General features: G+C 36.9%; 2 protein-coding genes across 2 annotated transcripts; both read left to right on the top strand.

The window, feature by feature from the left end:
* Nucleotides 1-334: 334 nt before the first annotated feature.
* Nucleotides 335-7,063, top strand: LOC134631315 (intestinal mucin-like protein). The gene is made up of 16 exons (XM_063479525.1): nucleotides 335-500; nucleotides 586-833; nucleotides 1,021-1,204; nucleotides 1,291-1,489; nucleotides 1,577-1,761; nucleotides 1,923-1,992; nucleotides 2,401-2,501; nucleotides 2,686-2,717; nucleotides 2,852-3,029; nucleotides 3,124-3,228; nucleotides 5,901-5,941; nucleotides 6,035-6,181; nucleotides 6,264-6,392; nucleotides 6,515-6,554; nucleotides 6,632-6,755; nucleotides 6,853-7,063. Exons 1-16 carry the CDS (start codon nucleotides 359-361, stop codon nucleotides 7,061-7,063), a joined length of 2,136 nt encoding a protein of 711 aa, XP_063335595.1. The 5' UTR covers nucleotides 335-358.
* A 3,881-nt stretch (nucleotides 7,064-10,944) lies between these two features.
* On the top strand, nucleotides 10,945-25,866 carry LOC134631818 (mucin-2-like). Its single transcript, XM_065471497.1, has 27 exons — nucleotides 10,945-11,020; nucleotides 11,301-11,553; nucleotides 11,670-11,784; nucleotides 12,412-12,503; nucleotides 12,573-12,708; nucleotides 12,825-13,038; nucleotides 14,021-14,146; nucleotides 14,241-14,358; nucleotides 14,445-14,595; nucleotides 14,697-14,810; nucleotides 14,886-14,958; nucleotides 15,039-15,176; nucleotides 15,451-15,615; nucleotides 15,746-15,840; nucleotides 15,919-16,045; nucleotides 16,153-16,408; nucleotides 16,543-16,595; nucleotides 16,678-16,778; nucleotides 16,948-17,099; nucleotides 17,203-17,341; nucleotides 17,623-17,674; nucleotides 18,272-18,417; nucleotides 18,520-18,753; nucleotides 18,852-19,008; nucleotides 24,467-24,595; nucleotides 24,810-24,868; nucleotides 25,375-25,866. Exons 1-27 carry the CDS (start codon nucleotides 10,945-10,947, stop codon nucleotides 25,864-25,866), a joined length of 3,963 nt encoding a protein of 1,320 aa, XP_065327569.1.
* The last annotated feature ends 1,400 nt before the right edge of the window (nucleotides 25,867-27,266 follow it).

The following is a 27,266-nucleotide window of genomic DNA, read 5'->3' on the forward strand; positions in this document are numbered from 1 at the left end:
TACTACACCAACATTTACAAATACAACTCAGTCTACAACTACAACTGAAACACCAACTACAGTAACCCAAACATCTAAAACTACACCACTGCAATCTTCAACTACAACTAAAATATCATCACTAATAACAACTCTATCAACAACAAGTGAAACACTCACCACACCTTCCTTTTGCGACGGTGTACCGGTATGACTATACCCCAGTTTAAAATACAACATGTACTCTTTCATTTTGGGACTTTTATTGTATTCTTTGTAATATGTACCAAGCATTTTTTGCAACATACCTAGCTAAAATACTAAATTCTTTCTCCCTGTATGCCAGGTTAATGAGTTTTTTCATCTTTGCAACTGCACTATGGCCAAATGCATAGGCAATAACCAAGTTGAAATAGTTCCATATGAATGTAAGCCTATTAGGAACATAACTTGCAGCAATGGAAAGAAACCAGTTCTCGTGTATGATGAGTACCAGTGCTGTCAACAATATGCTTGTGACTGTAAGTTTTTCTGTGGTTAAAATACTTTTTAATTTACTTTTTAAAAAATGCATTTTAGATTATAAACTGTTTTTCATCTTTTTAGGTGAATGTGAAGGATGGGGAGATCCTCATTACATTACCTTTGATGGTTTTTACTACAGTTATCAAGGAAACTGTACTTATGTTTTAATGGAAGAAATTGAATTAAAGTATCACTTAAGGGTTTACATTGATAATGTGATTTGTGATCCCAATGAAGATGCTTCCTGTCCTCGATCTATTATTATTTCTTATGGATCACATGTTTTCAATTTGACGAATCATAACCTAATTGGAAGAGCAGATTTGGAGGTAAAACAAGACGCACCAGTGATTCACTGTTATTGCATTTATATTATTTTTTCTTACAAAGAATTTATATATTATTTTTATTTCTCCTTCAAGGATTCAAAGATATAAGAGTAGCAAATAGAAAAGCTAGATGTTGTTTTAGAATATATAATGTAATTTATTATAATGTCACTTTTTTGTTTTGTAGGCACTGAAAAATGGAATACGTCTGAAACTACCTTATTCACAGTATGGTGTTAAGATCACGAATTCAGGCTTTGACTTGGTTTTGGAGATTCCATTACTAGAAGTGGTCATTACATTCGGAAGAACTGGCTTCAGTGTTAATCTTCCATATAAATATTTTGGCAAAAACACCCAGGGTCATTGTGGTAAGAGCGCTTTCTCAAGTAACCCCATTGTTTAATCCTTGGTTTAAGGCAAACTGCAGTATTAATTGTATTACTATTACTGTCAGGAACATGCAACAATAACCAGACTGATGACTGCATGTTACCTGGAGGTCGGCTGGTAGAAAGTTGTGCAGTGATGGCTGACCACTGGCCTGCAAAAGATATTGGCCAACGTAAATGTACTATACCGCCTGCCATACCTCCAAGTGTGACTGCCATAACTCAATGCAAGAAACACTCCATGTGTGAGCTGCTTAAGAGCAGGTAGACGTTATTCAATGTGTTCCAGCAGTTTATTACCTTACTTTTTGCATTTAAAACACAATAGCTTCATTTTTGTATTTTTTACAGTCTCTTTGCAGAGTGCCATCCTATTATCTCTCCAGAGAATTTCTACAGAGGTTGCATTTTTGATAGCTGCTATATTGAAAAAAATGAAGTGCTATGCGCAAGTTTGCAGACTTATGCATCAGCCTGTGCTCAGGCTGGAGTTTGCATTTACTGGAGGAACCACACCCAAACAGAAAAGTGGTGTGGTAAGCAAGCTTGCATTATTTCATTGTAAATATTGGTATTGCTGGAGGTAATAAATTGTTTTTATCTTATGGTATTTAACACACAAAACAAACTACTGTACACATTCTTAAATAGAATAGCAGTATTTTTTTAATGATTTGTTTTTATATTTCATCAACAGCCATAGACTGCCCATCAAGCCAAGTTTACAAGCCTTGTGGTCCTGCGGATAGGCCAACCTGTGAAGACACGTAAGTTAGAATGGAAATGAAAAAGAGAACAAACAGCTTGTAGAACTGGGGGAGTCATATATGGATAAGAACAGGAAGGCGCGGGTTTGGTCTCGCTGCTGAAATTCAAATAATTTATCTCAATAAATGAATGAGTCTATATTACTGCTGTCATAGTACTGGTAGGATCGTAGGTACAGCATTTTCAAGGTGGCAGAGCCAGGTCTCCAGGTCTCCAGGTCTCCACTCAGCCTGGCCTCCAAAACAACCTTTACTGACCCTTTTTTTTAACTGGACCACAATAAAAATATGTTAAAACAAGAGCATCACAAATAGTATTAATAACACAATATGATAGTATATAGTATATGATTAGTCTTTTAGCAAGTTAAAAGGAATAATGCTCTGTTTTGATGTTGACTATTTTAGTCCTTACGAACCCAACCTGAACTTCACTACTGAGGGCTGCTTTTGTCCTGAAGGAATGAAACTTTTCAGCAAAGAGTCCAACATATGTGTGAAAACATGTGGTAAGTGTGGCCTACTTGCCCAAGTTGTATCATTTTAGTGAATACACATTGTGATACTTGTGATCTATACCTGTGGAGGAACATTTAGGACACTTGGAACATAAGAAATCACATTACTGAATGCAGTGAATGAATGATTATGTTTGCAATTAATTACAATCAAAATTTTATTTGTTTTCAACAGGTTGTCTTGACCCTGAGGGTAATTCTCGTGAGGTGAGCAAAGTCTTCTTTTCATGTTCAGTTAAAACTCTAACCTTTATTGTTTAGCTGCAAGAGAAAATAATCAAATAGTAAATACAATGTCTTAAGAAAGTAAATCCAAGTATTATATACCATTCCTTTTTCAGTTCAATGAAAGATTTGAGCTCAAATGCCAGAACTGCACCTGTGAAGAATCCACAAAGACTGTGACTTGCAAGCCTAAGGAGTGCCCTAAACCAAACGTAACAGAATGCTCTGATGATGGATTTGTCCTCATCAACCAAACTGATCCATCAGATCCCTGCTGCTCTACCCCTGTTTGCCGTAAGACACATTTGTGTTTAATATGTTTAAATTAATGTTGGTTGATATTAATTCTTGAACGTGGCTCTGAATAATTGTTTTATCATCCCCACAGAGTGTAAACCTGGCAGTTGCCCAGACATACATGTGACATGTTCGATTGGAGAAAAGCCAGTTGTCAGTGTTCCCAAGGGAAAATGCTGTTCAGAACTTAAATGCGGTAGGTAGGAAATGTATCAGACCAGTTGACTAATCGTTACTGTCGTCACTAGTGGGTACCAGACTTACTAGTCGTAGAATCTAATTGTTTTACATTTTAATTGAAACCAATGCCTGTTAATTGTTATGTATTAATGTTATGCCGTCTGCCACAACATAGACCATTGTTGGTGAGAAGCACCAGAAACCCATTGATCTTGGCGGTTAATCTTTCTGTTAACACTATTATTATTATTATTATTATTATTATTATTATTATTATTATTATTATTATTAGTTCTTTTAAAGGCGAAAAATGAAATTGCAGATACAACCAGAAAAAATTAGCTTTCCCCAATGGATGGGCATTCCCTTAGTGACCAGTGATGGGAATAACGGCGTTACAAGTAACAGCGTTACAAGTAACAGCGTTACTAACGGCGTTACTTTTTCCAGTAACGAGTAATCTAACTAATTACTATTCCTATCGTTACAACGCTGTTACCATTACTAACAAGAAAATGCGGCGCGGTCGCATTACCGTTTTTCAACAAACAGACGGTTGAAGCTGTCTTCAGCTCCCCACACCTCATATCAGTTGCACGGAAGTAGCTGTAAGTAATCTGGGCGCTACAGCTTTAAGCAGCTGCACGCGCTCCCGCGGACGGCAAGCACTTTCAGGTAAACAATCACTTTTTGGCACAACACCTGGAGCTAAGGGGGCAAAACAATCGCATGAGTGCTGCTGTTTGGCTGAGGAAGAATAAAGTAGTCGTGGTAAGCCAATCACACGACCACTTCAAGATGACAAAGCAACAAGGTGATATATACCAGTTTTTAAATTGTGTTGATAGGCCACGTAAAACCAGAGTCATGATAAACAATATATACGAGTGTTTTTTCCTGAATAGTTTCGTCATGTTTACTGTCTAAGGACAGCGCTAGCAAGCACTCTCTGCTTATGACCAAAAAATAAAAAAACAAAACAAAAAACAGCCTGTCGACCAAACAAAAATGATTGGCAACATGACATTTGGTTGTTTAGGAAGAGGGGGAAGTTTTAGGAGTCACGGCGAGAGAGGGAGAGAGAGAAAGACAGCAGAAAAAGAGAGAGCGAGCGAGTTTTGAGTTTTTGTTTGGAGTGTGTAATTAATGTGTTGTCTTGTATAGTTAGTGTGTAGTGTTGTGGATAGTTTCGTGTTGCGTGTCAGAACGATGAAGCGACTGCTGTCTCCAGGTAGAAAACAGGAATGATACACCTGCTACTGTCAGACCTGCAGGTATCAGGCTGTGATGTTCTCCTTTATAGTGGACAGAAATTATTTGTGGCACAAATAATTTGTGTTGCATCTTATTGAATGCAGAACACCTGATTGTTATGTAAATAGTTTTAAGTGGTTATTTTAAAAAGGGGTAAAAGGTAAATAGCTGCAAATAACTGCATAGGATTTTAAAATTGACAATTTATATTTGCATTTAAAGTTATGAAATATGATTCAATAAACATGTTTTTGGTTGTTACAGTAAAAAATATAACTTTCTACTCGGATTTTATGTTTTTTGTCTGATTTTAGATCAATTGTGTTGATACAGTATGTCAAAATGAAAACATAACTGTAAATTCAGACACGTGAGGTTGTGCCAAAAAGAATGATACCAAAGAAGGCAAAGTAAATAGTTTTAAAGGTGAAATGTAGAGGGAAAGTCAAACGTAGTCAAAAATGGCCAATTATACCCTGGACCACAGAGGGTTAAAAAACATTTTTTAAAGTAACGTAATAGTTACTTTTCAAGTAATTAATTACTTTTAGAATCTTGTAACTCAGTTACTTTTTTGAAGAAGTAGCTAGTAACTATAATTAATTACTTTTTCAAAGTAACTTGCCCAACAGTGTTAGTGACAGGGTGAGGAGATCAGTTATTTGGGGTTCAGAGGGATTCAGGGTAAAGCCCTCACTTCTCCACAAAGAATTAAAAGTAGCCAGTTGAGGCGGTCGCCTTCTGAGTAAAGTGTTGGAACCAGGCATGTCTTACTGGGAGGAGGCCCATAGACCCAGAACATGCTGGAGAAATGTTGTCTCTCTCCTGGCCTGATAAGCTGATCCCAGACAAGCTGGAGGATGTGGCTAGCGAGAGGAGGCTCTGGATTTCCCTGCTTAGGCTACTGCCTCCATGACCCAACTTCAACCCAAGTATAACCTGCGATGTTGAAAATGCATAATGTGAGGTGCTGCACAGTTAAGTGGCATGATTCATTATTGAAGAATGGGACTAGTGATTTCAAATAGCTTTGTTTAATGAGTTTTCTACATTATATTGTGGCGTGTTGGGGGAGCAGCTAGTTCTCTCCCATCATGCCTTGGGACATGTGCTGCTGTTTAGATGTTCTTGTTTTATTGAAAGCACAGTGTAGCACAAGCAAGTGTTTAAAAAAGAGCTCCCCATACCAGTTTGTGGTAAGACAGTAGGCTCAACCTCTGTGCAGTGCTTTCTTGTTAAGATTCCTGTGCTTGCCACAATATGGTTCTCAAATTTAGTTTGATATCTCAGTGTTTCTTAGTTTTAGACTAATTTTTCGCATATAGTTGGCTAAGAAATTAGCCTTCGTGGAAAGCTAAAGCTTAAATTGATGTAAAACCTAATAATAACAATAACACTTTCACTTATTTTTGGTCATTTTGTACTTTTTCCTAGAGCCTAAAAATGTTTGTGTTCGCAATGGGATTGAGTACCAGGTAAATGGGAAGAAAATTATTTGCCACATTTTTTACCTTTAAGGACTTCTGCTGCACGTAATTCTGTATGGCTATTTTCTGTTTATCTGCTAGCCTGGTTCTTCAGTTCCTGGGTCTGTATGTCAGGAGTGTACCTGTGTGGCTGAACAAAATTCTACTGTATTCAAAATAAGCTGTAAGGATCAGAAATGTAACAAATCTCGTGTTGTCAATATTAACGGAGCCAAGCAACTCTTGTCTGTAAGTTGGCTGCAAGGCCACATGCTAATGTTTATTTATGTTTAAAAAAATGTGTGTGTATATCTGTCTCAATTATCTTCAGCAAGGAGAAACCTGGTCACCAACTGAGAATAGGTGTGATGAGTATACCTGTGTTAAGAATGGTGAGATTTTAACAACAAGCACTTCACACACAGTCTGCCCAGTATTCAATGAGAGCAGCTGTCAACCTGTAAGTATCCATTTTCTCATTATTCATCTTGTTTGCATTCATCTGAGTGAACAGAAGTTGAACAACTTTTGTTGCTGTATATTTTCTTGTATTTAGTCGTTGTTGTATATTTTCCTTCTTAGGGCACAATTCAAACTGCAGCAAACGGCTGTTGTAAAATTTGTGAGTATAACATTTGAGTTTGTTTTGGGTTTAAGATATTTAAATTAAAATAGGCTAACTGTGCATCTTTTTAAAAGGTGTGGAGAAGGAGAAGGCATGCAAGTTCATGTCCATGAAAACCAATATTACACACAACAACTGTACGTCTGCCCAGGAGGTAGATATGCCGTATTGTGAAGGATCCTGCAACACTTACACCATGTAAGGATAATCTTAAAAATAATTTCCCCTGGAAAAATTTTTAAAATACTGTTATATAGTTTCTGTATTAATTTAACCCATGCTGTTCTTTGTTTAGGTACTCTAAAGCAGCAGCAGCTATGCAGCATTCTTGCTCCTGCTGTAAGGAGACACGCTTCAGCAATCACACTGTAGACCTGGTCTGCCCAAATGGAGACACGGTCCCCTACACGTACATGTATGTGGAGGAGTGTGGTTGTACCAACACAGAGTGCACCGCAGCTGCTGGACAACATATTCGCAGGAAGCGAAACTTCACACTGCTGTGATAAGCCAGTCTGTGTATGAGGAACACATGTTTCCTCCCATATTATTAAAGCAATCATTAAATGTCTACAAAATAAATGCCAATATAAGGAGAGCATTTATGAACATTGATTCAATAAAAAGGATGCAACTCAGTTCAAGTCTCATTGTTTTCAATGTCTTCTTTGAGCTACTTAAACATGTATGACAGTGATTAAACACTATTATTTAAACATAATACACACACAAAAGGAATTAAAAAGTTAATTTAAATGTTGTCAAACAGGTAGGTGAGAGCTCCTCCAAGGACAAATATGAACTGGCAGCAAGAACAAGGAAGAGCCACACTATATTGCCAAAAGTATTTGCTCATCGTTCACACACGTGAACTTAAGTAACATCCCATTCTTAATCTATTAATTTTAATATGATGTTGGCCCATCTTTTGTACCTATAACAGGTTCAACTTTTCTGGAAAGGCTTTCTTTAAGGTTCAGGAATGTGTTTATGGAAATTTTTGATCATACTTCCAGAAGTGCATTTGTGAGATCAGACACTGATGTTGAACGAGAAGGCCTGGCTCACAGTCTCTGATCTAATTCATCCCAAAGGTGTTCTGTAAGGTTGAGTTCAGGACTCTGTACAGGCCAGTCCAGTTCTTCCACACCAAACAAACATAGTCTTTATAAACCTTGCTTTGTGTATTGATCTGCGGTCATGTTGGAACAGGAAGGGTTCGTCCCCAAACTCCAAAATGTCATAGTATGCTGAACTTCAAGAGTTCCTTTCACTCTTGGGGGCCGAGCAAAACTCCTGAAAACAGCCCCAAACCTTATTCCCCCCTTCACCACACTTTACATTTGCCACAATACAGTTAGTATAATTCCCATGGCAACCGCAAAACCAACAGTGCCAACGTAGTTTACACCACTGCATCTGACGCTTTGCATTGAGCTTGGTGATGAAAGGCTTTGATTAAGCTGCTCGGCCATGGAAATCCGTTCCATGAAGCTCTTTGCGCATTGTTCGATAATCTGAAGGCCACTTGAAGCTTGGAGGCTTAAAACCTACTGCCTGGAACTGAGGCTGTTCAAACAGTAGCCTGTCAGACTGCAGCACAGGCACTGCAGCAATGTGACAAAATTGTATAAAAGATATTGTAAAACAAATCCCTTAATATTCCCCAGTTTTAAACTCCATGGTTAAAAAATGATGTAAATCATTATTAAATATACTTCATTTCAAGCAAGCATTATCACGTATGTTGAATAGATAATAGGTTGTGATGCTTTAGATGATCACTACCTGGGCTGTTGGGGGGTTCTTAATTTACAGAGGGAGACATACTATGCCTCGATTTCCACTCTTGTCTTCATTCTGGTAGGTCTTCATCTCCAAAAAACATTACTCTCCAGTTTTCTGTTTTCTGATTTTAGCTAGGTCACTCTGAACCGCAAGACTTCAGCATCTCACTTGTCAAAACATTCCTCTTTGAAGAACCCTATTCATGTTGATATACCAATGAGCTCTAATGACTTCTATCCAATGGGTCCAAGTGCTAGTTGTCCTCAAAGTATTCCACATGTAGTGACCAAGCATAGTGCACACACAGATTACCTCTCTAATGCAGATACCTGAGCACAACATTTGAGTCACTTATGATCTGAATACACTGCATGTTGTAAGATGAATACATTGCTTCTAAATAGGAGAAACACTATGAAAACTAAAATAAATTGTCCGATAGTGCTAAGCCTTTATAATACTGCAGTATTTATTAGTGTTTATTGTAATAGCAATGTATTGTATAGTAATGACTTTGAATGGCCAGTGTTTACTTTGATATAGCTGATAGTCCAGTAAACACACCGATTAACTAATGGTTATAGGATTATCAGCTGTTATCAAATGTAAATAAGCAGTAGTAATACTTTTCACTGTATATAATGTTACAGTGCTCAGACTGGTTTGACACACTGAAATACCCTACAAAAACCTAAACTAAAGCAAATGCAACCGGGAAAAACACAAAATTCACATTTCAAATTATAATTGTATTTATGAAAGAAATGTAATTCTTTAATCACCAATGTCAAAAAGTAACTGTGACCTTTCCAGTAACTGTTACTGGCACTTCTGTGTGAAGCTTGTATCAGAGTGTTTTTGTTATTATTATTGTTTAATGCAAAAGGTGTCAGGTGATGAAGTACAACTTCTTTTTAATACAAATAGGTTTAGCCATGTAAGCCTATGATCTGGCTGTAATATATTAATTCTTTAAATTGGTGTGCCACATCTAGATAAATTTAGAGTCAATCCAATAGAAATAGTACCTTTCTTTACAGCACTTCCAGAAATTTAGGCAGTATTAGTATAAAATACCAGAAAGGGTGTTTGGATGCAGATTTGGGCTAGACATTTGTCTTGTCTCCAAAAGTTGACTCTGTTCATCTGGACGTAGCATCCAGATTAAGAATGCATCAAGATGACATTTGTCTTGGTTTATGCTTTCCATGGATATTCTATAATGACCCAAATCACATTAGAAAGTCTGCTCTGGTTGGTGGTCATGAATCAGTCCTCTTAATATAAATATATAAATGTTAAAGTAGGAAGTAGGGAAAGCCTAAGATGGGATGTGGAGGTGCAGCTTGAAGGAAACAACTGCTTAGATGTCACATAATAATTCACATTGTGAGCTCCAGTAGACTTTACTTTGTGTACAAGTTGAGCTGTGTTGCTGCTCTTTCTTGATTTAGCCAGCCGAATTAAAAAAGGGAAAAGCTAATGTTTTCTAACCCCTAGATAGTGTAAAGGTAGTATAATTCACCTTCATCACCTTATAAATATACACTAGTGCATTACTTTAAAACTTAACACAATGGGGGTTAACTGATAAAAACAATTATAAGACATGTGAGTGTGTTATTATTCTGTATTCTAGTATTTCAGTTCAAACAGTCACTGTGAAACTTACTCGTTTGTTGTTTAACAATTCTGCGTGTATCTGTTTTTCTTTGTTGCTTCAATTCAATAAAAATATCTTTGAGAAAAAAAAACTTAACACAATAAGAAACAAGAAAAAGGAATAAGAAAAAAAACAGTTGGCTCAAGACATTTGATGACTTTGATTTATATTATGACAAATAATGTTACTAGGAAAATGAATCCTGAATTTATCATTATAGCGCTAAGCAACCCTCAATGTTAAATACTTCGAAACAGCAGAGAGTATTGCTTCATGGGGGACAGGGTTGGAAAAGACTACAAACAAAGACTGCAATGACATATTTTGTTTAAAAAAAACTTCACATAATTACCACCACATGCCAAATTGTCTAAAAAGAACACATTGTGTGAAGCACTTAATGTTAGTTGTCAGTTTTGCCTTTGCAAATGTTATTTTTTTCAAGTATTTCAAATTGTGACCATGTATTGTTGATAGTGATTTGCTATTATTATAATCTGTGACTATTTTAAAGTAATACTAATGTAGTATTATTTTAAAATAGTCCCAAGATTGTAACATCAAGAGTTTTGGATTACATGCATTACTGTGAGTTTGCATAATTATGTGTATAGTCTGTAGACCTCATTTGAAATGTTATTACATTTGGAAAGCAATTACTGTTGAAAAAAAAGCTTAAAGATGATGGACACAGTGTAAACAAATATATCATCATACATGAAAGGAGCCAAATTCTCTGGAAAGGCCTCATACCACTGCTTGTTTGCTCAAGAGATACGGACGATATAACAAATCAGTCAAACCATGTTTTCCCCATCACAAAAAAGTGCTCAAAGAGGGTGGGAGCAAAACAAATGAGCAATCTCTATATAAAGGGCCACTGGCCACTGTCTCACTGTCAACTTCCTTGGTAACAGCGAGCCCACAGTGGCAACAATGAAGTGGAGAGTTGTGTGGTTGTGTTTCCTTGCTTTTTCTGTGTCAAATGTTATCGATATCCAAGCCGCGTCGGGTAAGATCTGAATGTTTTAGATTGTTGGATAAACACTTTTCATAAGGTGCAACTGCTTAACACATATGCATGTAATATGTATAATGTACAGGAATCTTTTAATATTCATTAACGGTTAATCGTTAAAGCTTTATGCAAAGGTCAGGACACTGGAAAAGTGTCTGTAATAAGATAGACTGGTAACTGTGATTTTCTGTAGTATTTCAAAATGCTTCAAAATTATTTATGTGCATGGGAAGACATTTTGGTAAACTTCTTCTCTTTTTTTTTTGCCCCCCAGTTTACAAGAGTACTTGTAGCACATGGGGCAGGGAACACTTCAAGACGTTGGATGGTGATGTGTACCAGTTTCCCAGTAAGTGTGAGTACAAGCTGGTGAAAACCTGCAAGGATTCCCAGAATTCCCAGACGTTCTCAATGGACATAAAAAGGAAGGAGAATCATGGAAACTCTACAATAAATTTTGTGGTTGTGAAAATTAATAGTTATGTTTACAACATCAGCAAGGATTTGGTCACTCTGGATGACCGGAGGTAAAAAACAAAACAAAACAATGCCAAGTGAAACAGCAATTCTTTTGGTCCTCAAAATTTAAAATGAAAACAACTATAGTATACTTTCTTTCATATCTTTTCTGTTTTCCCCCCAGTGTTCAACTGCCATACTACCAGGCCGGGGTACAATTGGAAAAAACAGATTTTTACAAAAAGCTTCACTCCCAAGTTGGCATCACTGTCATGTGGTACAATGATGGCGCAGTCACGGTAATAACTGAGACATAATGTGTTTTTCAACACAGCTGAAATTTACACTGACTCAAGACCTGATTTTAAAACAAATTTTTCCAGGTTGCAAACATATATGTGATGCATGTTGCAAAAATTCTTAAGTGGATTGGAATTGCTTTACACTCGAGAAATGCCAGGCATTGGTTACAGAGTAACTTTTTAAAAATCTTTGAGAAACACAAAGCCTACATTCTATTGTGGTGGAAGTAGATTGGAAATAACTGTAAAGGAAAAGAACGTATATTGAAAGACTGAATGAGAATATTTGAATGAAGAAACATTCACAAACACAACTGTAAGTCCTAAGAGAGAGATAGATGTGGGTGAAGGTAGAGTAAACACCACAAATATTGTGTAGACTGTAAAATAAGATGCTCTCTGGTGTACACCATACTGTTGTATCTGACGTATCAGATCCCAGCTGTAGGTGATATTATGACTGTATCAAAGTTAACTTTGTGTGTGTGTATGTGGTTGGGGGGTGGGGTTCTTGTTTTTTTGTAACAAGAAGTGGCAATACGTTTTTCCTTTGATTAATCAGTGGTTCAGTCAACTCGTTGTCTAATGAACAACAATAAATAAACCAATTTCTGTGTTTTTCAGGTGGAAATTGATGATGAATATGTTAATCGCACTTGTGGACTTTGTGGAAATTTCGATGGCAATTCAGACCTCCGTGATGAAGGTGTATATTCATTTCATATTAATCTGTTACATCTGTAATATGAAGGAGGTAGAATGTAACCATTAATGTCATCATATACAGGTCAACAAATCAGCCCCATTAAGTTTGGCAAGAAATGGAGAACCCCTCGTCCAAATGATAACTGTGAGGACCCGACTGAAGTGGCAGATACGTCACTGGAAACTGAGAATGTGACAGAGTCATGCAAGGAGTTTGTGAGTTTTATTATCCAGCTAGCTTTAACAATAGATGTGTAGAAATATGTATTTGCATAAAACCTTCTGCACAGATTAACTATGCCTCTATTAACTGTCTCTTTTGTCCCTTTAAGGAAAACATCTGCAAAGACTTCTTTGAAAATAAATCCTGGAGCTCCTGCACTAGTCTTATTGATCATAACCCTTACATTCAGGCTTGTGTGAAGGATTTGTGTCACTGTAGCAATTTAAATGACTCCTGTGTCTGCAGCACATACTCTGAGTTCTCTCGACAGTGCTCCCATGCTGGGGGAATACCTCCCAACTGGAGGACTCCTGAGTTGTGTGGTAAGGTTTTATGTTGTCATTTCTACTCCTTTCTCAAGACGTTGACACATGCATTTAAAAAATTACATTTTCTCCTGCAAAATCTTCCTGGGAGATAAACTCTTAACACCTTGATAACTAAAGACGCTAACCTTTATTCAACTTTTGAAATTCTAGGAGCCACAAACTTGCATTTTGAGAGAATCAGTTTTCTTACTACTGAATTTAACAATGAAAATGTAGGACACATGTGTAGGTTGAAATGTGTCTGTAACAATACTGAGTATTTTACCAGAACAGAAGCACAGAAGAGTGATTGAAAACCTTAAGAAACAGGAATCTAGCTGATAATAATCTCAAAAAAACATCTGGCATTCCTTTAGTAAAATTGACATTCTCTATTTTTATTACTCTCAGATGCACTACAAATATCTAGCAGGACAAGATGAGTTCATAGTCTGAGGTTATGAGAAGATTGTTGGTAATGTTCACCAGTGTTGTTTATATGCTTTGATGTCCTGACTAAAAACACACTTTTTCTTAAAACAATTCCTTACATGTAACCTGAATAAAATAAGAAAAAAGGTTATTGATTCTGTGGTACAATAAATAATAATAAATCCCATTCATGCAGTCTACATATTCTTTTTTTTAATTTAGTTTTTATTGATATTCAGCAATCACTGTACAGTATCATGTTCATCAACTTCAATAATGTGTTACAGATATCTGCCTACATGTCTTTTTTTCCCTTTTTTAACAGAAAGTACATATATACAAAAGAAAGAAAGGTGAAGAAAAAAGAAAAAAAATGAACACTTAGGGAGTGAGATTTAGCTACCAGTAATATACATGATATATTATCTAAGGTTAGCAAAATCAAAATCGGGCCTGCGTGTTATTATATAGTCCACCCATTTCTTCCATTGTGATACACACAGGTCCCTCTTGTAATTCACATCCCCTATTCTACATATTCTAATTGTAGCATATATATTCACAGCTAAACACTGTCCGCCTACCATGGTATATGATGAGTATGGGTCTCCTTGCATCGATACCTGCAGATTCCCAGACACAAGTTTACTTTGTGAAGATCACAATATAGATGGCTGCTTCTGTCCTCCTGGTTAGTGCTGTTTCTTTGTACTCATCATGCCTGAATGTTTAACTACCAGTAATATATACCATCTAAAAACATTTTTATATCATGTCTTCATCAGGAACTGTGTTTGATGATGTCTCCGTGATGGGGAGGTGTATTCCTCGTTCTGAATGTCCATGCAAACGTGACAAAATCTATAAGTCCAATGAGATTTACCAAGAGGGGGGAGAAAACTGGTATGTTTCACATTTCATGTTTTTCCAAAAGTATTATTTGTAATTCATTAGTGTGCGCTTTTACCTTAAAGTCTATGTGTTTTCAGTACATGCATTGCAGGTAAATGGTCTTGTGAGAGTCTTCAAATGCATGCTACATGTTCAGTTGAAGAGGGTTCATACATAACCACCTTTGATGGGAAAGACTTCACCTTCCATGGAGACTGTTTCTACACTCTGGCTAAAGTGGAAAGCAAGGTGAATGAGTCAACACCTCCAACTGTTAAAGATATACAATCTTCTGATATTAAGGTAGCATTTTATATAGGCATGCTTATAGTGTTCTATCTATATTTCAGGATTATGTGAGTCCAAATTTTACCATTCTGGTCCATTTGACACAATGTGCAAATCAGGAATACGACACTTGTCTCAAGACCTTGAAAATTCAGCTGAACAGTGACAAAAACAATGTGAGTGTAAAACTATACTAATTATAATAATTTACAATGAGCCACACTCTGATAGAAATTTATTTTTTCATTCAGGCCATAATTTTCACCTCTGAAGGCAGAGTGAAGATGAAGAATGGACAGGAGGTCACTTTGCCTTATGACTCAGGTATGTCAGAAACTAAGATGTAGTTCAGTGTTTTATGGTAAATATGATTTTCTGGTTTTTATTTTTCTCTTGACTCACAGGAGACATCAGTATATTCCATGCTTCATCCTTTCACATCATGCTCCAGACAAGTTTTGGTTTACAAATTCAGATTCAGCATGTGCCTCTGATGCAAGTCTATGTCAGTCTGGAGCAGAGATACAAAGAAAGGACACGTGGTAGGTTTTATATTAGCCACTAACCATAATCAGAAGTACAACTATCAGTTTATTTGTATATATTAAAATATCAATATACCATGGGTCTTGAAGGTAAAAGTAATTATTATTATTTCTGTCTTGTTTGTTTTTCTCACAAAACAATCAGAGTGTAATTAAAAACCGTAATTAAAAATAAAAAAGAAGAAAAAAACATTTTCAAAATGCTCAAAACTTTAATAGAGTCAATAGTTTTTAGAGCCTTTGTACTTATTGGACTTCCTGTAAATCTTAGGTTTATGTGGGAATTACAACATGATACAATATGATGACATGAAGACTCGTCAGGGGATGGTGGAGGGAGAAGAAGCAACTTTTAGTAATTCTTGGAAAACTGACTATACATGCAAAGATGGAAAAGGACAACTTGCTGACCCTTGTTCTCTTAGAACGGAAAATGGTAAACTGTTAACTATTAATATCAAGCATATTGTTTTGATTTGTAACTGCTCAAGACAGATTTTCTGTGATATATATATCTGATCACACAAGAAATATAAAAATATTCAGAACTGTTAATCTACTTGTAGAAAAATATGCCAAACACTGGTGTGCCTTACTACAACAGTCAAATAGTACCTTTGCACGGTGCCATTCTGTGATGGATCCTGAGGTTTACTACAAGGTACAAAAAACCTCTGTTTGTCTTTAACTGAATTCGATGGGACTGTAATACCATAAAAGTGTTTGCTGTCTTCTGCAGCGATGTATTTATGCTAGCTGTAACTGTGAGAAGAGCGAGGACTGCCTGTGTGCTGTTTTCTCCTCCTTTGCAAGAGCTTGTGGATCAAAGGGAGTGTTCTTGACAGACTGGAGAAAGGATGTGTGCGGTAAGGGTATCTGAAACAGCTCAGTAATGAGGTTTGATGAGCATGTTCTCTTTTATCAGTTAATTCAAAACTATGAGGCAATCACTATCATATTTTCTGTAAAACAGACAAATACACCAAGAACTGCCCAGCATCTCAGATCTTCTCTTACAACCATCAGAGATGTCAGCTGACTTGCAGATCACTGAGCTCAAAGGAGCAGAGCTGCACCTCTGACTTCTTGCCTGTGGGCGGCTGTTCCTGCGCTGAAGATCACTACCTAGATGACAATGACATCTGTGTCCCCAAAGCAAAGTGTCCCTGTTACCATAATGAAGAAACCATTGAACCAGGGAAGACCATCAGCATCAAAGACGACAACTGGTGAGTTATTTAAGGACTCCAAATTAAAGTAAGGATTATACATGATCATAACGCAAGCAATATGTCAAATTGGTACAAACTATATTTTAAAGTCCTTTTGTGTTTCATTGCCTTTTTTTGGTGTCTTTTTCTAGCATGTGCACTGATGGAGTTCTTCATTGCAATCCTTGGGCAGCTGACTCTTTAAGTCAGTTTTTAATTCCTTTTCCACTATAAAATTGATTTGTAGTAATTACAGAATATTAAATTAGTTCCTGCTTCTGTTACAGCATGCCTTTCTCCAAAAACATACTTCAACTGCTCCACTGCAGACGTAGGAGATGTTGGACTACAGTGTGCTCCAACTTGTTTAAATCCGGACAATGAATGCGTAAGCTGTTTTTGCAGACCAAGACCTACATTTTAGGTCTACTAACTATTTTCAAAATTTACATAAAAAGTGTGCATTCATGTGTTATCAATGTTATGTTGGTTTTATCAGTCATCTGTTTTCTATTTTTTATGTTGTTTCTGTCACTGTGACCTTTTTATCCTCCCAGGATGCCACTGAGTGTAAATCTGGCTGTCTCTGTCCCAGAGGCCTGGTCGATGATGGTAAAGGTTCCTGTGTAAAACAAAATGAATGTCCATGTCAGCATGGCGAGAAACTTTATTCCAGTGGAGAAAAAATCTATGAGAAATGCAACACCTGGTATGATTGATTGATTGGCATAGCATCACTGAAACTGATAATACATCATATTCGTTTTAGTCTTATTATAAAATGTATTTAATTTCAATCCTGAAACATTTAGCACCTGCAAAAGTGGAAGATGGCAGTGCACAGACAATAAATGTCCAGGAACCTGTATTATTTATGGAAGTGGTCACTACATTACATTCGATGAGAATTCATATGGCTTTCACGGACAGATGTCTTACACTGTTGTCAAGGTAATACATGCCTTTTTATCAGAAATATTTTTATGTTCATTTTATCGTGATTACTCAGAGTTCTTTAATAGTAATAGAGTCTTATCATATTTGTTCTTACATCACAAGATGCATTTGCATATGTAATATATTTTTCACAACTCCAGCTGTCAGAAAACAGCTGGAGTTGTGTTTTAGAAAAATGAAGGGGATTCAACACAGTACAGGATATGCTGAATTTTGATTTGATCAGCTGTCTCTGTGTGTATAAAATAAACATGTTAATGCTTGTCTCGTTTAAGAACACATGTGACAATAAAACACTGGAGAACAACTTCACTGTTATCATAGAAAGTGAGATTTGTGAACTTCCAAACCCCATATGCTTCAGAAAGATCAGGATTCAGCTGGGGGTAAGGCCAGAAGTCAAGAATTCAAATAAAATGTTAAATGAAAATGCACAAAATAAAGTAAATGCATTTGTGGCTACTGGCAAGTAGAGGAAAATATTTTTAATGCATTTTTTTAACTGCATTTTTACATTAAATTGAAAGAAATCTCCCTTTACTTTCCATTATAGGAAAAGGAAATCACACTTTCAAAGGGTAAATCATTCCTACCTGTGACTATCTATCTGTACAACTCAAATTGCACAGTACACAATGCAACAACTACACCCTTTTGCACATTTTTACAGTGAAAGTAACAAATAAAATTAAACAGTGTACAGTCAGTAATAGGTATTTAATCTGTTTAATATTCTGGATGTTTATAATTGAGCTTTTTTATTTGTTGAGCTATTTCTTATATTTTGTTACTTTGTAATATATTAAATTATTTAATTTAGTTTAGACTGTTACCATGCTTATTGTCTTGGAAAAGTTGTGACCACATATTTTATTTAGAGATTAATAACGTATTCTGATTCTGAATTTGATTCTGAATATGAAGGGATGGTCATTTCTCCAAATGGTACTGAGATTCAGTACACCAAAAGGAAGCTTGGTTTCTATCTGGTCATTGAATTTGACATTGGTCTAACAATTATATCGGATCATAAAACAACAGTTATAATTCGACTGGAACCACATCACTTTGTAAGTGACCATTTAAAAATGAATTATTGTATGTTTGTAATGTAATATTTGAAAACATTTCAGATGCAGATTCACAAGAATGAAATCTATTTTCCTTTTCAGAGGAAGGTGTGTGGCTTGTGTGGAAATTTTGATGGTAATGCAAAGAATGACTTCACTACCCAGGGTCAGCTAGTAGTGAGCAAGCCACTAGAGTTTGCAAACAGCTGGAAACTGTCTGGCAATTTTCCAGATGAGACAACTAATCTTGAAACTTGTACGTCAGCACCCAGAGAAAACTGGGCAAAAACAATGTGTCATATTATAAAAGATACATTTAAAGAATGCCACTATAAGGTAATGCGTTTGTAATTTGCCCAATTTAGTTCCATATTATGCTAATATTAGCATACATATTGTCAAACCTTTTTAATACATTTTTCATGATTGAATAGGTAGACCACCTTCCATTTTATGAAAACTGTGTGAAAGACTCGTGTACCTGTGACAAAGGAGGAGACTGTGAATGTTTCTGCACAGCAGTTGCGGCTTATGCTCAGGCTTGTGCTGAGGCTGGTGTTTGTGTTGAATGGAGAACTCCAGAGATCTGTCGTAAGTAGTTAATTCTTCACTTAGGTGCTGGGCGATATGGCCTAAAATCCATATCGCGGTACAATTTGAAGCATGTGAGGTAACGATATATACCTTTATATATATATAGATAGATAGAGATATAGATATATATTTTTTCTTCTGTATACCGTATTTTCCGCACTATAAGGCACACTTAAAATCCTTTAATTTTCTCAAAAATCGACAGCGTGCCTTACAATCCGTCGTGCCTTATATATGAATTCTGGTTGTGCTTACTGACCTAGCGTCGTGTATGTGGTACATGGCGCTCAAAAATCCGTCTAAAAATGTTTTAGTACTACTTTGGTAAGCTACGATGCCGCACTTATTGATGGATTGTCGGAGCATTACGGCTACCGTAGTAAGGAGCCTCGCAGAGTAATCTGGGTCCAAAACACTGTCCACTTAAGGTCCCAAAGTCAAACGAACACTGCGGCTTCACTGAGAGTTAAAAACTGTCTAAACTCTTTCATCTTTAATAAAATGGTAAGCATTGCTGCTTTACCAGGTGTAACAATTAAGTTTAACATCAGGCATCTATGAAAACTTTATTACATTTAACGGAGTTAGAAGTCAGCAGGAAGTTAGTTCGCTAGTATCCACATGATATGCCATGTTCTGACTGAGAGATTTATGAAAAAATTTAAAATGTACAGCTCGGGTATCACTTCTAACATAAAGGAAGACAGAAAACTAAACAGCAGTGACATTTTGGGGTTACTGAAGTTTGGCTAGCTGGTATATAATGATGAGCTACGTGATCGCTAGCGACACAGCTATGTTAGCATAACGTAAACAGTGAAGTTGGAGGATGAATGCTAACTTTTTTCCAATTGATAAAAGTTAACGGGAGGGTTCCTGATGGTTAGGGACAAATGCAGTCACATGGCAGGATGCTGTAAACGAACCAAACTTGAGTCAGAAGAACAACTGAGATAATACATCCACAATACAAGGTTAGTCATTAATATACTGCAACAACATGGGAATAGAGCAGCTGTGAGAGAAATTAACATTAATGAATCAATGGTACGGAAGTCGAGGAAGCTCAGTTTTCAACATCACAGTAACCCTGTGATGATTCAGATTAAACATTTTATTTGTTTACAGCACTAATATATATTTTATATATAGTGTATACTTACCTATTAGTATATAGTTTTGTTTCGTTTTGTTTTTTGTTTTTTTTAAGTTGTATTTCACAGGAGAGAACCTGTGCTAAAGGATTGAAGAAAACTATTCAAATTCTCTTTGAATTTAAGCATACATTCTGTGTGTTTATTCTGCATTTACTTTGTTATATTGCATAAATGTCAGTTACAAGCTTAAATATAAAGTTGAAAAATAAAGTAAATGCAACCAGGCAATTGATCAAGTAATTGTGATTAATCGTGATTAATTACATAAAATTGTGAGATTAATTAGTTAATTTTTTTTAATCTATTGACAGCACTACAATAAATACTTGTACTTGTTTTATTACTCTGAGCCAAACAGGTTCTAATATACTGTAGAACTCGGAAGTTGAGCTGTATACATGTGTAAACTTAAATTTTTAAAAAAAATGTTGAGTCATTGGTTATATGTTAGACATAAGTAACAAAAAAAAATAGAACAAAGGCACTTTCATAGTCATGCTGAGGTTATGTTCTTCAGGTTTGGCTTCTTGTTTAATATTACTGATTTATGTCTTCTTCTTTTTTTTTATCTTAAACTTAAAATCTTAGGTTCCTGCTTTGGGTTTCTTATTTTTGTTGCACAGTTTATGATTTTAGTATTTTTGGATTGTGGCTTAAATTTTTTTTATTTCTGCCGCATTGGGGTGCGGATGACGACAGAACAAAGACATGCCGTGGAAGAGAGCCAGAGATTAATAACAACTAATAATTAAATGCAGAGGGATGTATAAACACACACAAGTGAAAAAGGTCACTGGATCCCTCAGCAGTCTAGACCCTATTATATCATAACTAAGGAGCATTCAAGGTCACCTGATCCAGCCCTAACTATATGCTTTATCAAAAAAATGTTTTAAGCCTAATCTTAAAAGTAAAGAGGGTGTCTGTCTCCATCTCCAAACTGGAACCTGGTTCCACAGCAGAGGGGCCTGAAGGCTCCGCCTCCCATTCAACTTTTAAATACTCTGGGAACCACAAGTAAGCACACAGTCTAAGACCGAAATGATCATTTATGCTGATAAGGTACTATAAGGTCATTAAGATGGCGCCTGATTTTTCAAGACCTTGTATGTGATGAGAAGGATTTTAAATTTGATTGTGGATTTAACAGGGAGCCAATGAAGAAAAGCCAACATAATTGTCATGGTTAGTGCTGTGTGGCAGGCAATGTATGACCCAAATGCAAGACACTCAGATGGGGGAATAAACTCAAGGCACAGCTTTAATGCTGGACAACGTTACATAAGAAATAAATTTCACAAAAAGCAAACAAAAACCTGAACATGGACACTAGGAATTGAACTAGACTCAAGAAAATAGAAACTAAGAAACATGAACTAGGAGAACAAACCAGGAACACGCAGGGAGAAACACAGCACAGTGAGGGTACAACGCGACAAAGGGCAAAGGAAAACACTAGGCTTAAATATACAAAGGACGTGGAACACAAGGAAGAGGAATTAACCAAAACCTAAATTCTAGAAACTAAGAATATAACATAAGCAGAAAACAATGAGAGTCAGAAACCATGAATGACAATAATCAAGGAATGTAAATTAACCAATAAACATGAAACACTGTCACAGATCCAGTACTGTGAAAATGAAGAAATATGTTCTCTCTTTCTAGACCCTTTCAGTACAGTTACTGCAGCATTTTAGAACAACCCAAGGCTTTTTAGAGAGTTTTTAGGACATCCTGATAATGACGAGACCACATTTTAGGGCTGAGATAACCTCAGTTTTCTCTGAACTTAGAAGCACAAAATTAGAGTTCTACCTGCAGTTTGAATAACTGGTGTGTGTCATCTGACTTTATGAATAAAAGTGAAAACTTTGGGCATAGAAGTGAAAATGTATGCTATGCCTTCTAATGATTATGCCTAAGGGAAGCATGCATAATGTAAACAGAATTATTCCTATCACATAACCTTGTGGAACTCCATAATTAACCCCAGTGTGTGAAGAAGACTCTCCATTTACATTTAAAAATTCGATTCAATTAGATAGACATGATTCAGACCACTCCAGCACAGTACCTTCAGCATACAGTTGTAGAATGATAACTGCAGCATGTTCTAATTGCTGTAATAAAATTTTATGGTCAACAGTATAATATCCAATGCTGCAATGAAATCTAGCAGGACAAGCCCAAGATCAATTGGAGAGAAGGTGTCTAAATAATTTTAAAGTAAAAGTTTACTTAAAAGTAGTTGTACATAATATTATGTCTGTGAGATGGTTACGAGTAATATTTTTTTCTAATGGTTCAAATTTTATTTGTGAAGAAATTCATGAAGTCATTACTAGCTAATGTTAAAGGAATGTTTGGTTCGACAGAGTCACAGTGTGGGCTGCAGACTGTGGAGGTTGTGGTGTTGACCCAAAAGTGTTAGGGGACCTGGGTCATCATCCCAGAATCTTTATGTTTGTTGGTTTATTGATTTTGTTTGTTTCATTATGTTCTCTGTGTATCTTAGTTTTGAAGTCTAGTTTGCTTATACTGCTAATTTATCATGTTTAGTTCTTAGTTTTGTTATGGTCCCTTCCTGTAATCTTTTTTCTCGTGGCCTCAGTTATGTTTTAAGGTCCGTTCTCTCCCAGTCTCGTCTGTGTCCTGTCTGTCTGGGTCTGGTCTCCATGTGTGCGTGTTTTCCCGTCACTTCCTGTTATACTTTGACAGTCTGTGTCCTATATTAATGTTTCTAGTTTTGCGTCCCTTGGTCTTGTCTGGTTTGATTGCTCCCAGCTGTGCTCTCCTCCTGTGTCTCATTCCCTCGTTATCACTCTGTGTATTTAAGCCCTGTGTTTTCCTTGGTCTGTGTCGCTATCTCCCTCATTCCACGCTGTGTGTTTTGCTTGTTTAGACATTGTTAATACTTCCGGTTTTAGTTAGATTTATTACTGCATGGTAGAAAAAGAGAAAGCTAAGTTTGAGTTTACTTTCCGCCTTCATGAGTCTGTACATTGGGTCCTCCAATCCTGCCTGCTGCATTCACAGCATGACAAAAAGCAGACAATGTAGAGGCTGGACTGAACTTAACAAAAGCAAACCTTTGTTGCAGCTGATTACAATCATAAAACGAACATGGGGAAACACAGTTAGGACGAATAGACATAATGTCAGAGAAGGAAGAAAAACTGAACACACTGAACACAGGACATGAGACTGTCAAAATAAAACAGGAACCAACACAAGAACAACCAAAACAAGACATACTAGATGCACGGCTCGACACTGGGATGGGCGTGAAACAGATATGTGAAGATTGAAACAGAAACAGGAGATAAAACACAAAGACTAGGACCCTGGGGAATGAGGGAGCAAGAGACCAGGAGGGAGAGAGAGAGGGGGGAGCAAAGGACATGGAAGGAGAGAGGGATCTGAAGAGCTCAGGAAAACATGCATGAACGCGCATGACAGACAGGGGAGACATGAAATGAAACCAAAGGACATGACTGAAGAATAAATGAGTAAGCTCAAAGACCTTAGCAAAACGAAAGCTCAAACTTAAGTCATCTTAATAAAGCAAACTGTCAAAAGTCCCAAAAACACCCTCAAAAAACCTGGGCCCAAGACCCAGGACCATGAAAGCTCTGATTTTATATCAGCCTGGCCACAGTGCTGAAAAGAAACGTGAGGTTGTTCTTATACCCTGCAATCTGTTTTAGCTTTACAAAGGGCTTTTTTTATAGAGCAGCAGTGGATTTCTGGGCTAAATGATGATCTCTAAATTGGTGAGATGCCATTTCCTCTCCAGTTTACAGGTTATCTGCTTTGAGGTGCGTGTTTGAGATTTATACCAGGAGGTGGAGGAGCTGCAGTATCTAGAGTTGTACGCAGTTAAAAAAATAAAAATATTAACAAGTTAATCAACCTCTGTGCAAGTGGAATTCGAGTAGCTTCTTGGCACTATGTTAACACAAGGCACTGAAAAAGATAAGAGTGATGAATTATATTCATAGATATAGTTACAAGGCTGCTGTGAAATCCACCCATCCACCCATCCATTGTGTGTGTGTGTGTGTGTGTGTGTGTGTGTGTGTGTGTGTGTGTGTGTGTGTGTGTGTGTGTTTCTGTGTTGTAAAATATAAGCCTACCTATTTTTAAGAGGTCATAAGGTAATAAGTTTCATTCTTACAAATCAACTTTTTAATAGAATTTACATCAGGTCTTCTATCTTAATTTGATTTAATGACAACCAGCACCTAGAATTTTGCCTTTCCTTTAGATGCATTTCTTTGTTTCTTTCTTTCCAGCTGTATTTTGTGATTTCTACAATAAACATGGTGAATGCACATGGCACTATAAAATGTGCCGCGAAAACTGCCCAAAGACCTGTGACAATCCCGAAGGACATTGTAGTAAATATATGCACTCCTTTGAAGGTAAGTGTAGATTTATACATTCTTATGTGATAAATGCGAGCATTAAAGAAATGAAAATTTGGCAAATTTCTTTGAGAAACTGTAATGCTAATTGGACCACTGTGCAAGATTTAAAGTCTTTTTTTTTTCTTAAAAACCGAATTTAAATAACAACAATCAGTACGAAAAAAAATATTAAAGTGCTATAACAATGTTTTTGGTATGACTTGTGCAGGCTGCTATCCTGAATGCCCAAAAGATAAACCCATATTTGATGAAGAAAAACAAATATGTGTGGACTGTTGTGGCGATCCATGTCCAAACTACACTACAACTACAACACCACCTACAACTACAACATATTCAACAACGATTCATTCTACAACTACGACTGAAACACCGACAACAACAACAGGTTTTACTAAAACAACTACACCTCATTCTACAACTACAACTGCAACACCAACTACAACAACACCTCATTCTACAACTACAACTGGAACAACTACTACAACAACACCTCATTCTACAACTGGAACACCAACTACAACACCAACTCATTCTACAACTTCAACTGGAACACCAACTACAACACAGACTCATTCTACTACTACAACTGGAACACCGACTACAACAACACCTCATTCTACAACTACAACTGGAACACCAACTACAACAACAGGTTTTACTAAAACAACGACACCTCATTCTACAACTACAACTGGAACACCAACAACAACACCACCTCATTCTACAACTACACCTGGAACACCGACTACAACAACACCTCATTCTACAAGTACAACTGGAACACCGACTACTACAACACCAACTCATTCTACAACTACAACGGGAACAACGACTACAACAACACCTCATTCTACAACTGGAACACCAACTACAACACCAACTCATTCTACAACTTCAACTGGAACACCAACTACAACACAGACTCATTCTATTACTACAACTGGAACACCGACTACAACAACACCTCATTTTACAACTACAACTGCAACACCAACTACAACAACACCTCATTCTACAACTACAACTGGAACAACTACTACAACAACACCTCATTCTACAACTGGAACACCAACTACAACACCAACTCATTCTACAACTTCAACTGGAACACCAACTACAACACAGACTCATTCTACTACTACAACTGGAACACCGACTACAACAACACCTCATTCTACAACTACAACTGGAACACCAACTACACCAACACCTCATTCTACAACTACCACTGGAACACCGACTACAACAACAGGTTTTACTAACACAACAACACCTCATTCTACAACTACAACTGGAACACCGACTACAACAACACCTTATTCTACAACTACAACTGGAACACCGACTACAACACCAACTCATTCTACAACTACCACTGGAACACCGACTACAACAACACCTCGTTCTACAACTACAACTGGAACACCGACTACAACAATAACTCATTCTACAACTACAACTGGAACACCAACTACAACAACACCTCATTCTACAACTACAACTGGAACACCGACTACAACAACAACAACTCATTCTACAACTACAACTGGAACACCACCTACAACAACACCTCATTCTACAACTACCACTGGAACACCGACTACAACAACAGGTTTTACTAAAACAACGACACCTCATTCTACAACTACCACTGGAACACCGACTACAACAACACCTCATTCTACAACTACAACTGGAACACCGACTACAACAACACCTCATTCTACAACTACAACTGGAACACCAACAACAACACCAACTCATTCTACAACTACAACTGGAACACCAACTACAACAACACCTCATTCTACAACTACCACTGGAACACCGACTACAACAACAGGTTTTACTAAAACAACAACACCTCATTCTACAACTACAACTGGAACACCGACTACAACAACACCTCATTCTACAACTACAACTGGAACACCAACTACAACAACAACTCATTCTACAACTACCACTGGAACACCGACTACAACAACACCTCATTCTACAACTACAACTGGAACACCGACTACAACAACAGGTTTTACTAAAACAACGACACCTCATTCTACAACTACCACTGGAACACCAACTACAACAACACCTCATTCTACAACTACAACTGGAACGCCAACTACAACAACAACTCATTCTACAACCACAACTGGAACACCGACTACAACAACACCTCATTCTACAACTACAACTGGAACACCAACTACAACAACACCTCATTCTACAACTACCACTGGAACGCCAACTACAACAACACCTCATTCTACAACTACAACTGGAACACCGACTACAACAACACCTCATTCTACAACTACAACTGGAACACCAACTACAACAACACCTCATTCTACAACTACCACTGGAACACCGACTACAACAACACCTCATTCTACAACTACAACTGGAACATCGACTACAACAACACGTCATTCTACAACTACCACTGGAACACCGACTACAACAACACCTCGTTCTACAACTACAACTGGAACACCGACTACAACAACAACTCATTCTACAACTACAACTGGAACACCGACTACAACAACAACTCATTCTACAACTACAACTGGAACACCAACTACAACAACACCTCATTCTACAACTACCACTGGAACACCGACTACAACAACAGGTTTTACTAAAACAACGACAA

Source organism: Pelmatolapia mariae, linkage group LG7 (genome assembly GCF_036321145.2).
Source record: "Pelmatolapia mariae isolate MD_Pm_ZW linkage group LG7, Pm_UMD_F_2, whole genome shotgun sequence".
NCBI classification, from domain to species: domain Eukaryota; kingdom Metazoa; phylum Chordata; class Actinopteri; order Cichliformes; family Cichlidae; genus Pelmatolapia; species Pelmatolapia mariae.